This window comes from Streptopelia decaocto (assembly GCF_964273445.1).
Source record: "Streptopelia decaocto genome assembly, chromosome: 3".
NCBI lineage: Eukaryota > Metazoa > Chordata > Aves > Columbiformes > Columbidae > Streptopelia > Streptopelia decaocto.
The window spans coordinates 41,560,602-41,573,811 of record NC_138656.1 but is presented as its reverse complement, the minus strand read 5'-3'; the positions used below and the strand labels follow the sequence as shown (position 1 = coordinate 41,573,811).

Sequence of the window (13,210 nt, the reverse complement as noted above, 5' to 3'; positions counted from 1 at the left end):
TTTTTTTTTAAATTAGATATTAACATGACCTTATGCCCTGAATTCTAACCGTAATTTACTCCTTATGTGTGAATTAGTTTCTTCTGTTACAGTTTAATCTCTTGATGCAGAAGGATGTTTCTGTTTAATAAGTATGCTTTAAATACTTTGTTTAATATTGTCTGTTATTTCTCTGGGTCTGACAGTTGCCTATACTTAGACAGATGCCTAAAAGCCTTCAAGAATAGAAATTGCCTAAAATTATATCTGGAATACTGTGTTTGGTGATTTTCTTTTGGGGTGGGTTTTTTTGTTTGTTTGTTTTTTAACCATCCTAAATAATAATTTTTTAGTATCACAGTAAAGGAAAACTTTTCTGTACTGATTGCTTTGACTCTGCTTGTCTGACTCCATGTATATATTCCTGTGTTTTGCATATCATGCCTTTCATGTTTTGTTTTCTTAGATTTCTGAAAATCTTATGTGTTTGCACCTAAACAATATTTTTTTTTTTCTCTGACAATCTGAGCCTTTCCATTTTTAGGGTATGATCAACCTTGTTCTTGAATGTATTGATCGCTTGAATGTATACAGCAGTGCAGCTCATTTTGCAGATGTAGCTGGGAAAGAAGCTGGAGAAGCATGGAAATCTATTCTGAATTCTTTGTATGAATTGCTAGGTAAGACATATTATGCGTTACTTGGATTGATTTAGCTCAAAATAATACTCAGAAGAAAAGAAACACGTACCTGCTTTAGTATAAAGACTTTCCACTGTGTACAAATTTAGGATACGAATCAAATAAGTTTTTTGCATTTCCAGCTCCTTGCATGTGCTTAAGAATAAAACATACTGAAAACGCTCAAATAATGTGATTTTTCTAATAGTATTTATTATGATAAATTACATGTTTCTGACTTCAATTAAATGATTGATTGCTTTTCATCTCATCATATTGATGATTTATCTTGTATTCTGCCCCAAAATGTGTGAACAGATTATATGTGAGTATTTCATTCCTCTGTTGAGGACCCATGACAAGGCAGGTAGTTTTGTAGAAGTTATGTTTTTTCACACATCTGGCTGGGGAACTGCAGCATAAATCTAAAGTTTCTACAACCAAAACCTTGCAGGATAGTTAACTTACTTTCCAATAAAACATAAAGCATTTTATGTATCATTTATACTGAATCTCACTCCTGAAAAATTTGTTATTGAAAAGCTATAAGAGTAAGGTTGGGTTAGGTTGTACATCAAATCCCTTAAAAACTCCACAGCTGAATACTGAGTTTGTAAAATGAAGTGATTCAAGTGGTTAGGAAGTGCCCAGATAAATGTAGTGTGTGTATTAATTGGCTCTCTTGAGGATATGCATTGTGAAACATGATCACATATGAGTTTTTCTGTAGGACCCATTCCTTACTTAGTGCTCCTTGATTATTGGTACTTAAAATACTTAGTTCTCACTTTGCTACTCAGTGTGTGGTGTTGAACCTTATTTATTGGAAGCTTTTTAATTCATGTTTGGAAAACAAAGCTATCATCTAGGAGTTCTTTTGTGTCATTTAGGATTAGTAATCTGAATAATTAGAACTTTTAATAAGTGTTCTGTTGGAAACTTCTGTAATAAGGCAAATAGAAGATATTATCTCACATTCACTCAGACGAACAGTTACAGGAAGAAATATAGGCAAAAAGACTCTACCCTTTCTAGTTCCTAAATTAAGAGCTGTAGGATTTGACCTTTTTTCAGAATATTCAGCAGTATTTCAGGTGTGCAAGTCATACTGAAAATTTGCATTCTCTGAATTCAAAGGCACAGAAAATGAAATTTTACTGGCATGCCTCACTTCACATAGACTCTCCTTACTACCCAATAGCAAAGTCAGTCAATTGAGGCAGTTGTTTATATAGTACTTTTACAAAGCTTTTCCATAGTCAAAGTAGGTACATCATCTTGTGCTCTTGAAGAAGAAAATAATCTTGGGGCAGGAAAAAGGATACCCAGTGTATGGTGCACAGCTCTTGTTAAAACCAGTGAGGTGCTGCTGTCTGGTCCACTACCTTTTCTCTCAGAGGAAATAGAAGTTGAAACAATAAATATCATTGAGACAACCACAAGTCCTCTCCCAGGACCTCTCAGAGCAAAGAAAGGGCTAGCTGAACAGTGGCTGCTGGCACCTAACGGCAGGCCGTTAGGGTAGGAGGTGGTTCCTTTGGCTCTGATTCGGGTTGATGGGCTGCTAAGATCTACCACCTCTCTGTAACTGAAGTTTAAAGCATGATGTGTATGCACAGGTTGTGAGGGTGACCAAAAGTGGCATTTCCTAGTGTTACATTTTACGAACATTATAAAGTAATTTTAATGTTTTTGTTTTGATTTCCATGGTTTTTATAGTTGTTAGCTAAATACACTCTTTATACACCTCGCTCCGGTCCTGTAACTTGCATCATAGTGATGACTGAGTTGATACGTGGGTCAAAAGCAGTACTTCAAGTACATCAGCCTGCTTTGGTTTCAGCTAAGAGTAATTTGTAACAATGGTATGCTGTTGACTTCGTATTGAAGAGGTGTTTCAGAGGTAGATGGCAGCTTTTGCTGGTGGATTTATGATATTTGATGATTAAGAATTTTTACGACTTGCCAACATAAATGAGTGGAGTGTCCAGATCCTTTCTGTTAAAGAAATGCTCTTGAGCCTGGGTTTCCTGTAGCATAGTCTCAGATATCTGTGCTTAAATAAATAATTTAATCAAAAGAGAAAATTAAAAAATTAAGTTGAAAGGTATAGCAAAGAAACAGTCCAGACTGGGTGTCTCTCAAAGGGAGGGACCCTGAGGCAAAAGAGGTTCACACTTTTAAATCCTCACAGTCTATGCACCTGCCCTTCACATGCCCTTCACATGGTGTCTACATGCCTTTTGACCCAATGGTAATTCTGGCTCTGGGGCTTCTTTGTATCTTAATGGATTCTCTTTCTCCATCCCCCAGGCAGCTTTTTTACTGTTCTTATCTTGATGGTTTGCAGCCTCTACTGAGAGTGTATAAAGAGAAACTCTTTATCTCTTGGTACTGGTCTTCAAGGCCCACCGTCCTCAAGCAACCAGCTTCAAGATAGGTTCACAATTGTGGCCTGGAATTCCAGTGAGCGTGGCCTCTCATGCTAAGTGTGGCTCCTCATACTAAAATAGGTTATTTAAACAAAAGAATACAGCTATAAGAATAGAATACAATTTAAAAGTTAGTTTCATTAAACTTATTCTGCATCATTTCCCTTTTTTTGCTTTTCCTTTTTTTTCTCATGTCAGGTTTTTCAAGCTGGTGTAGGCCTTTCTCATGTTTGTTTGCATGTTACAGCTCCATTCTTCACTTATCTTTGCCAATGTCTGTCTTCTTGCAGAACTCTGTGGTCTGTTAGAAGGTGAAGAAAATGCTTCTTGCTGTTTTCACTATATTTCAACAGAGAACTCCGTATAGGTTTGGTTATCTTCATACTTACAAGCAACCAGATTGTTCAGTCTGAATTTTTTGAAGGTAGCTCAACCACTGGCAGGCAAAAAGAGTAGCAGCTTTTGTCTTTAACGGTGAAAATTTGGAAAAAATGCTTGAAACTAAACTAAGAGTTCACAGTGAAAATTATAATAAATCTTAGTGTGAGTTTCTTGTCGCAGCAGCGCTACTGTTACGTTTTTCCCTCCCTCTGCTTCTCTCTTTCATCTTCACTCCCCCTAATGCTTGTATGAATGCTTGAAAATGTGCTGTTATGTAATATGGTTTTGGGGGATTTCTGCTTGTCCAACCCTGAGATAAAAAGGTCATCTAGAACAGGGGCATCAAACTCATTTTGCCTTTGAAGGCAACTGTGAAGCTGATGTGGCCCCTGGTGAAAATGAGTTTGACACCCCTGTTATAGAAGGAACACTGGTAAAAATTTTGATTTTTATTTTTAATCTATCTTTCAGCTCAGATATGCCCACTAAGTGAAGTGATCTTTCAGCTCATATATGCCCACTAAGTAAAGTGAATAAGTGATTCTGCTTTAGTTGTTTTTTTTTGTTTGTTTGTTTGTTTTTTTTTAAGGTGGTTGTTTTATGTATGCTAATGAGTTATGGCAGGAATTATAAACATTTAAAAGTATCTAGACTAGGTCCAGAGAGGTGTCAATGAAATAAATTGATGACCTTTTAGAGTGTAGATGATGTTGTATGAAAGTCTGTAGTTGTGTTATTCATACACAGAAGGTTGTGCTGAAGTTTTTGTAAGAATTTAGTTCGTTTTATCTTGTTGCATTAAGGAAAGCTCAGACTAGAGGAAGTAGTGGCTTGAATACTGAATCATTTATCCAAGTCTGAAATTCCTTCTGAAAGAGTCTACTTGTCCTGTTCAAAGTAATATTTCCATGGACTAGATGATCTTTTGAGCTCCCTTTTAATCCCTAACATTCTGTGATTCTGTGACTTGTAGCATGTACAAAAGTGGAGAAGCTTTTGTTGACTTCCCAGTCTCTGTGTGCCCTTTCTGCCTCTTATGTTGCTTCCCTAGCTGGAAGTAACTATCTTTTGGCAGCTAATGCTTAAGATGCCTGGCTTTGATCTGGCTGTAATGAATTTGTACATTGCTCTGTTCTGAATAATGCTGGAGCTGTATAGTAATTGCATGGATGACAAGTGGATATTGTTTGGTCAGTCTTGCTTCCGCAAACAGTACTTTGTTTTTCAGTCTGCACATAAATAAAAGCAAACTGTGATGCCAGAATTCATGGCTTCTGTCGCATCACTGACATTGTGATATATTTCACTGTGATGAGAATGGAGGCATTTATAGACTTTGAGTTGAGACTGGATACTTTTGCATATAAAGATCATGGAATCATAGGAAGGTTTGACTTGCAAGGGACCTTTAAAGATCTTCTGATCCAATCACCCTCATGGTAAAAAATTCCTTCCTTGTATTCAATCTAAAAGGTGTTTCAACAAGATGGACCCAATTTGAAATCACTATATCTCTTTATTTATTATGTATCTCTATAATTTATAAAAAGGTTACTGAAACTTAAGAACTCATTAAACTGTACATTTTTGTGTAACTGTAACATGTTGCCATCATGAAATATACTGGTTTGATATTAGGTTCATCTTCGAAACACCCTATAAACCTACCCTGTTTCAATTTAAAATGATTGCTATATACCTACTAAGGCATCTGTCCTTCCTGTATGACAAATACATACAATCACTCTGAACTTGTATTTGATGCTTTTGTATCACCAAAGAATGCACAGGAGTATATGTAATTATGTGACTTTAATGTCTGACTGACCACATCTTGGTTTTTATTTCTTTAAAACTAGATACTAGTCTTGTTCAGAGTAGTGGGCAATAAAAGAAGCAATTGTTGTATATTATTTTTTGTTTTCCATGTTAAGTGGCTGTGTGTCTCATTTAGTGCACAGCTTTAATCACTGAATACTAACCTTTCACAAGCCTCTGCTGAGCTGCATTTATGAAACCATCTGTGTCTTATTTCTGTTAATGAAGTTAAATTTCTTCATGTCGTGTTAAGCGATGAACTATTACAGCCTTCATTTTATGTTTGCACCTGAAGCACAGTGGGATTATATGGCTTACCTATAATCAACAAAAAAGTCACTTACAGAAACAATTGTTCTTTAGTTCTAATCTGTGTCTTCTTCCTCCTTTTATGATTCCCAAGTATTTTCAAATAACTATGGCCATGATTAATTAAATATGTAAACTTTCAGGGTATAGATTCTTTTATCATGTAATACAGCAAGAGAAAGGACTTTGTTTGTTTTCCTTGTTAGGGGCTGGGTTTTGGTTTTGTTTGTTCATGTGTTGTTTTTGTTTGGTTGGTTTTTTTTGTTCTGTTTTGTTTTGTTGTTGGTTTGTTGGTTGGTTGTTTTTTTTTTGTTTGGTTGGTTTTTTTGTTTGTTTTTTGCTATGAAGCACCTGGATTTTGATCTGTTTCCTAATGATACAGAACTGTCAGTGCAGTGACTTGTTTGCAACTAACTCCAAGATTGCATTTCCACTTTGCAAATACAGTTTCATATCATGTTTATGTCACAAGTCTGTACATTTAGCCTTTTACAAATGAAACAGCATAAACCCACAGTTGCAATGTAATATAGTGAATTTCTGCACCAATAAAGCATAGGTTTTAAGAGGCCATTGCCTCTTAGCAGGGCAAACAGCCTCTGCTGCTGCAAATAACCATAGAAATTTCAGGTTGAAATAATTTGTTGGCATAACTAGAAAATGATCTTAAGAAAAGCAGTTTGCACTGTTCCACACACCAAACAGAAATCTCAGTGTCTTACTGTTTTTTTCAGGCAGAACAGATGCTTCTCTGAGGTCTCATGTGTATGCATATACATGCTAAGGCACATGTTCCAGGACAGGGCAGGTTTGTGAGCACCTGCAGTGCTCAGTGGGATTTCTAGTCAGTTCTACCCACCAAATCACTGCACACATTCAGTCTGCTTCAATCTTCAGCTTAAAATGTGAAGGTGAAAGAGCTTCAAACCAGTTCCTTCCTCCCTGCAGCCCCATCAAAAGCATGACAAATAGTTCCTGGACATCTATCTTGTTTTAGTTCCTGTTATTCTTGAACAAAGGTATTGTATCAATAGAAAATAATTTACAATTCATCACACTTGTGGTTTTGGCTTCAAATTTTGCTCTTCCAATGTTTACTGTCTTTACAAGAATACTATTTTACAGACATTTGTTTCTACAGTAGCAGCTGACTTTTGTGGGGTCAGTGCTGGTGATGTCATGTAGAGGACTTTGCAGGGATTATGGAGATGATTGTACAGCCAAAATAGTTCGAATAACTTAAAGGTCAATTTCATGACAAGGCTATTTCTTATGCTTAAATCTAACTATTTAAATTTAAATCAAGAACATCAATAATTAAAGACTGAGAATCTATCTTACTGGATCACTCCTGGCAAGACCAGACAGAGATTCTTTTAGTTTAAATGGGTTTATAATTGTGATTTATTTTTTTTTTTCCTCTTTTTTCCCAATAGCGGCTCTGATTCGAGGGAATCGTAAAAACTGTGCTCAGTTTTCTGGATCTCTTGATTGGCTGATCAGCAGATTAGAAAGACTGGAAGCTTCTTCTGGTATGCTTTATAGTATTTTAACTTCCTTATTTGACCAGCTTGTCATTCTTTAAAATTAGTGATATCCTTGTTCATTCTAGTTATCATGAAGTTCTTCCTATGAGAGAGTAAATTATATTAATAAAGTGAGATTTATATTTGTAACATTTTTGCATATAGGTTTCACTTCTAATTCTACCATAAGTTTTGGCAGTCATTTCCTTGACCAGTTGGTTGTAATGTTACCTTCTAACTCAGGCGCACAAACCATTTTGCCAAACAGTTTAATTTGTATTAAGTTACTTTCTCTGTAATTCTATTAATAGTACCTTCTCTTCCTTTCTCTTTGGAAGTCTGCATGTTTTTCAGGATTTGCATCAAACTAAATATAATAATGACTGTATGGAATGGATATAATTTGTCTCTTCTTAAAGGACTGTAGTGGTAATCTAGGAAAGTTCATGTATTCTACTTGAGTATGTGTAATAGATGGGTCTTGAAACACCCATATATTGCATGTAACAGGGTTACCTACGTAATACACATGCATTCCCTGTTTGAATTTCTGTTTGAAGTCAACAAGAAGAATGCCTGAAACACACTGGAGATTTGAGAATCTGGGAATTTTGTCTCACTTTAGACACAAATTCTTTAAGCTAGCTAATTTATTTTGTCATTACCTAATGCCCGATCTTCTTGCTAAATGACTATGTTAACCCCTTAGTGTCTATTATTAGTCTCTGTGTTGCTCAAAGTGCAAGTAAATGAAGATATGCTGAGCTGTACTGAACTTCTCGCTGAAATGGTGATTCTGGATTCTGTATCTTTGAAAGCAATCTGTGCTCCATAAACCTACTCTGCTAAACAAAAACGTTGAATCTTTAAGTTTCCAAAGGATTTTTTAAAAAAAGTTACAGCTAAATTTGATCAAAAATCTCTTTGGACTGTATTGGCAAAATACACTTTTTGAGGAGAATAAGAAATAATTAGTATGAACAGTGCATACTATGTGAATGTAAATAATATCTTAAGAATTTCTCATGGTGATATATGATTCCTATTGACATTGACACATTGTTACTCTGTACCTCTTTGCTGTCTTCTATGTAGCTATTGACATAATAGAAGTCTATAACAGAACTTTAAATGTGGCTTCCTGGATTACCACATTTGGCATGTGCTTCTTTTAAAAAAATGCTCTTCAGTACTTGTTAGAATACTATTTTTTAACAATACCACTCTATTTTCTTAAAAGTATGTGTTTGAAACATGCCACCATAGTTTTGATTTTGTAAACAGATGGTAGACAAATCTCATTGTATTAAAGAACCTCTGCTGTGTGTATCTTGAAGTTACTGAAGAGATATTAGGACCACGTTTCTCCAATTAATAGTGTTGATTTCATGGGTCAAATGCCAGTGGCAGGACTGTTCTCCCTCTCAGAGCCAAGGGTGAACTGCCATGGTGTTCACTAGCTGATTGTCAAGGTCTGCAGTGAGTGATTGCAGCTGCAAAGTGCAGTTATACATAGATGCTTCTCCTCTGGAAATTTTTTGCCTTTCTCAACTCTTGGAGCAAGCAGAAAGTTTAGAAGTCATTTATTCCTCTCTTGGTGCAGAGGCTTGTTTTGATACTTTGAAGCATTTACCTGTGTAAGCCTCTCCCATCAGCAATGTTTCGTAGAAGTATTTTTGCAGAATTTTGTTTCATGTTTTTGCTGCAGAACTATGGCTTTAGGGCAGGGGATCTCTTTTACTGTGCTATTACTTCCTCTTCCTGATGTGCACCTGGTGTGTTTCAATTGTGGTTTGTTTATGCTCTGAATCCTTGAGCTGCTCAAGCTACGAGGCAAAAGGAACATGAGACTAAATCTGTATCACTACTTTAGTTCTCAGGGGATGTTATAGACAGCTGGCTGCTCATGCCACTGGTGTCTAGTTAGAGATTTGCTGATAATCCTGTCACTGTAGCTAGTATATTAGGTGTAGAGATTCTAACTAAATAGATTTCATGACTGAACATTCGTGTTGGTTTGCATTATTGTCAGAGAAACCTGCTCTGCAGGTGCTGTGATCTTCTTGTTTTCATGAACATTTGAGTAACAGAGAACTGAAACAAGCATTTAAAAGTTGGCTAAATCTCCAGCTAGATCTCCACTACAGCCCACCATTGGCGAGAGAGCATTCATCTAAGGAAAGTGTTCTCACAGTTATGTAGTTGCATGGTATTTGACTGCAACCTTCTTAATGTCAATGTATTTCCTCAGTTATTCATGGTGAAATTATTTCCTAAGAGACCTAATTTTACATTTGAAACTTGCAGGGCTAGGATTCTCAGAAATAATGCAAAACTTTGCACTCAGTTGTTAGAGGTTCAAGATGAAATCTGTTATGACAGCTCTAAAAATGCTGTGTTACATGGTTTCTGCTATGCGCATGTATTTTTAAAAATTAATCTGAAAGTAAAAATAAGCTTTGAAAATAAAAACCTTATGATATTATAGTAAGGTATGAGACGAATTCTGTAAACAGCAAAGTAATCTGACATAGTAGTCATACTGCATAATGAGCATCATGACATGCTGCAAAAATTCCGAAGGTACTAATATTTGCAATGCTTTTTTGTCCTGAGTTTTCCTCTAGGAGCTAGGTCATTTGAACTCGTTCACCATATGTTCTGGTAACATAACTTCCGTGTTGCCTTCCAGACTGATTTTATAATTAAGACTTTTTCTGGTTTTGAGGGAATCAGTTATACAACATGCTGCTTATGCTATGCTTTAGTTATCTTGAGAGGCACAGTATGTTTAGCTTTTAGTATGTAAATGTGCTTTTTTGATTTTACATGGGATGCTTGCTTGCCAGGTTTTAGGCATTATATGGCTTCAATGGAGTAAGGATATGCACTGTTTTAATCTACAGTGGTAGGTCTACAATAGGGAGAAATACTGGACACCTTTTAGATAAGAATACCAGGCTGCATATATTCACCTAAAATAATTAATTAATTTTCTAATGTAAAGAAGTGTTTGTAAGGAAGTAACACCATGCTCTGTTAATCACTCCAAAATTAAGTTCACCTTCAACAGTGATGTTGTCAGCTACATCTCCTGCAGGTGTTTTCTTGAATGTCCTGTGATAAAGATTTGTCTCCATAAACTATTATTAATAAAATTCCTATTTTCACTTTTTTCTTATCCTTGAACTAAAAATATTATAAAAATGGAATAAAAGCATTAAGGGTATAAACAGCAATTGTGAGTTGATTGTGTGTTTTAGATTAGAAATTCATTCTGTTCCTGATGTTCACTGAAGCAAAGGAAAGAAAATGAAGATTTGTCCAAGTATAAATTTGTCTAACAGTAGACTGTATTAGAAGTGAGATACTACAGGAGCTGAGTGAATAATGCAATGCAAATGTTTCAGCTCTCTCTTGAATGCATAAATTAAGATTAGATTAGTCTTCTTTTCTGAAATACATTCCAGATGGGATTACCTTGTTCTATTGTACAGTATGACATTAAATGAGCCAACATGTTGTCCTGAACATGTATGCTTCCTTTCATCTGTTTGTCATTAAAAAAGAATTTTCATTCACCTTTATCATGAACTCTGCATATCATATTGCTTGTGATATTTGTATTAAATTTGAACACTTGCTTTACTGCCTTGAGCAACTCCAATGAAATCGGAACAGGTCCAGTTGTCTTTAATATAGACAATCCAAAAGTAGACCAGTCCAAACAGACATTGTACATTCATAGACAATTTTTTCTGAAGTAGAAGGAATTTGCCCTTAGAAAATGATGTGTTTGATAATGAGCATTCAGATGCTGCAGTAATTGAAGAAGTTGCTGTGGCAGCTGGGTCTAATTGATAACATTCATTTATTATTGATTCTTTAACATCTTCAAAGTATTTTTACTTCCGTTATTGAAAAGGTTAAGACTAGAAAATGAACCCTGTATACTATTTTAAGACAAAAATAGGATTATGAATCTACCTGCACAAATCTGAAAATTCCAAGGTTATGGCTACCACACTTACATTATGTGGTAGCACTTCATATTGGATTACTGTTTATATAGTTAAAAGTGTATTTCAGTGCTACGGTGAGAAGTGGCAAACTTTATATTACCAGCTTTTCAATATAGTGTTTTTCCTGCATTCCCAGACCACTGTGGCACAAAATAAAGTTGTCCATCTTGTTCCAGATAACCACTCTAGATTGGAGATCCTTTTGTAAAACTTTCCTTACCTCCCTAGGTAGTTTTACCATGATCAAGAGACCTCTGCCTGTCTAGTTGGGAGGCTGGATGGCTTGTGCTCCTGCTATGTTGCTGCAGGACATCTACTCCTTTAGCTTGCTCTCATGACTCTTAGGTTTTCATCCTTTTTATCAATATTGGAAGTGTGCATCTATTGCAGCCAAATTCAGGTTTAATATGTTCTCTTATTTGTAGTTGAAATTTTCTGCTTATACCTTCAGGGCTACAGAATGACTTTGGGAGTTTACATCTAGCTCATTATATTGTGGTTTTGACTTTTTTTTTTTTTTCTTTTAATTTTTGATTGGTTGTCTCTAAAATGCTTGCTCAATTTTTGTTTGTGAGAGGCTTTATGATCAGTTAGTTGTAATGTTCCAGACTATATTGTATTTTTTTACTCAGGATTTATTAACCAAAAAGAAAGAGGGATGAGTGTGTGTAAAAATACCCCCGATAAATCAAAATACATATTCTTTTTCCTTAAATTTGCATTTATGGTTTTTTATCATTTACAAAGTGAAAAGCTTGCTTTTATTGTTTGCAAAACTTCAGATGCCTACTGAGGACATTCATGTGGATAATCCACAGTCTTTAAATTCTTAAATATTAGCTGCCATTTGCTTATGATACACATTTTTTCAGTGATTTATTCCACACCTGTGGAAATATAACAGAAAGCACTTGCTCTCTCTATAAGTTATATATGCAGTCTGGAATGTTAAGGTGAGAGGGAGACAGCTGATCAGCAAAAATACTGTTTCAAATCTAATATTTCTCTGTCATAACGCTGTCTTGGCACTGAGACTGAAAAATCTGTGTTCAGTTAGTAGCTGTTTGGAACTTTTTCCCTTAACTGACCCTAGGCTTGCTCAACTGTAAGGGCTGATGATCTCTTCCTCACTAGGATGAAAGAAATACCAGATCACTCTTACTGAGATAGTGTGTTTATCTGATGAATTTTTTTGCCACACCAAGGGGAGTTTGCAGTGCTACATTTTTCTTTTAGTAGAAGAGAGTGTGGCAAAGAGTAGAAGACTCATATTGTAAATCTTGTTTGGAGCCATGGCTTGAATACAAGGTTGAAGACAGAATGATGAGAGATGTACGACACAAACTGCAATTGCATATCTCTATGTTTAAGACTGCTTATCAGCTTTTGCTCAGTGCTCTGATTTTTCTCATTGTGGCAACAACTGTAGCAACTGCTAATGATGTAAAATTTGTATTTATGAAATATGGAACATCCCAAAGCAAGTGCTGACTTGATCCATTACACACAGGAGCTTGTTTTAGTGCCCCATTGCAGGGAACTGTTTTAAGGCTAATGATTCTTGACGGCAATGACTACTACTTTATTTGGATTGGAATTGCATTTAATTGAGGGGTCACTGGAGATTTAGAGGTTCTTGCTTCCTTGCACATCTTAGTTTCTTTCTAGTTTCTGTTTGTTTGCTCTTTAAGAGCATCATTGTGGCTCCCAGTATAGCTGTTACATACACAAAGAAAATTACACACAATGGGCCAGTAGACTGGGAATTTACCTTGGCTCTCTAATTCAGAGTTACATGATTCCCTTAGTGGTTTGTATGGTTTTCTAAAGGGAGAAACAGAAAACTGTAAATACGGAGAGCATGTTTTATGTGTATAATATGTATGTAGTATGAAGTTGTCACCTCCTCACTGAAAACAAATATTTTATTCAGTTTGTTTGAATTTGCGAGTGTTCATCACCACATATTTATTATTAAAAATTCAAATTAATTTACATTTTTTTCTGTGCTTTCTGATTTTTACTATATTGACTTATTTTGAGAAATCTAGAAGTACCTTAAT

General features: G+C 35.5%; 1 protein-coding gene across 1 annotated transcript in view; it reads left to right on the top strand.

Moving 5' to 3' along the window:
* RYR2 (ryanodine receptor 2) overlaps positions 1-13,210 on the top strand; it is a gene marked incomplete at its 5' end in the record, with an annotated part of 392,755 nt that overhangs the window by 188,492 nt on the left and 191,053 nt on the right. The window contains 2 exons of the mRNA XM_082048672.1: positions 524-659; positions 7,036-7,131. Coding sequence (XP_081904798.1) covers positions 524-659; positions 7,036-7,131 — 232 coding nt within the window. The remainder of the gene's footprint in view (positions 1-523; positions 660-7,035; positions 7,132-13,210) is intronic.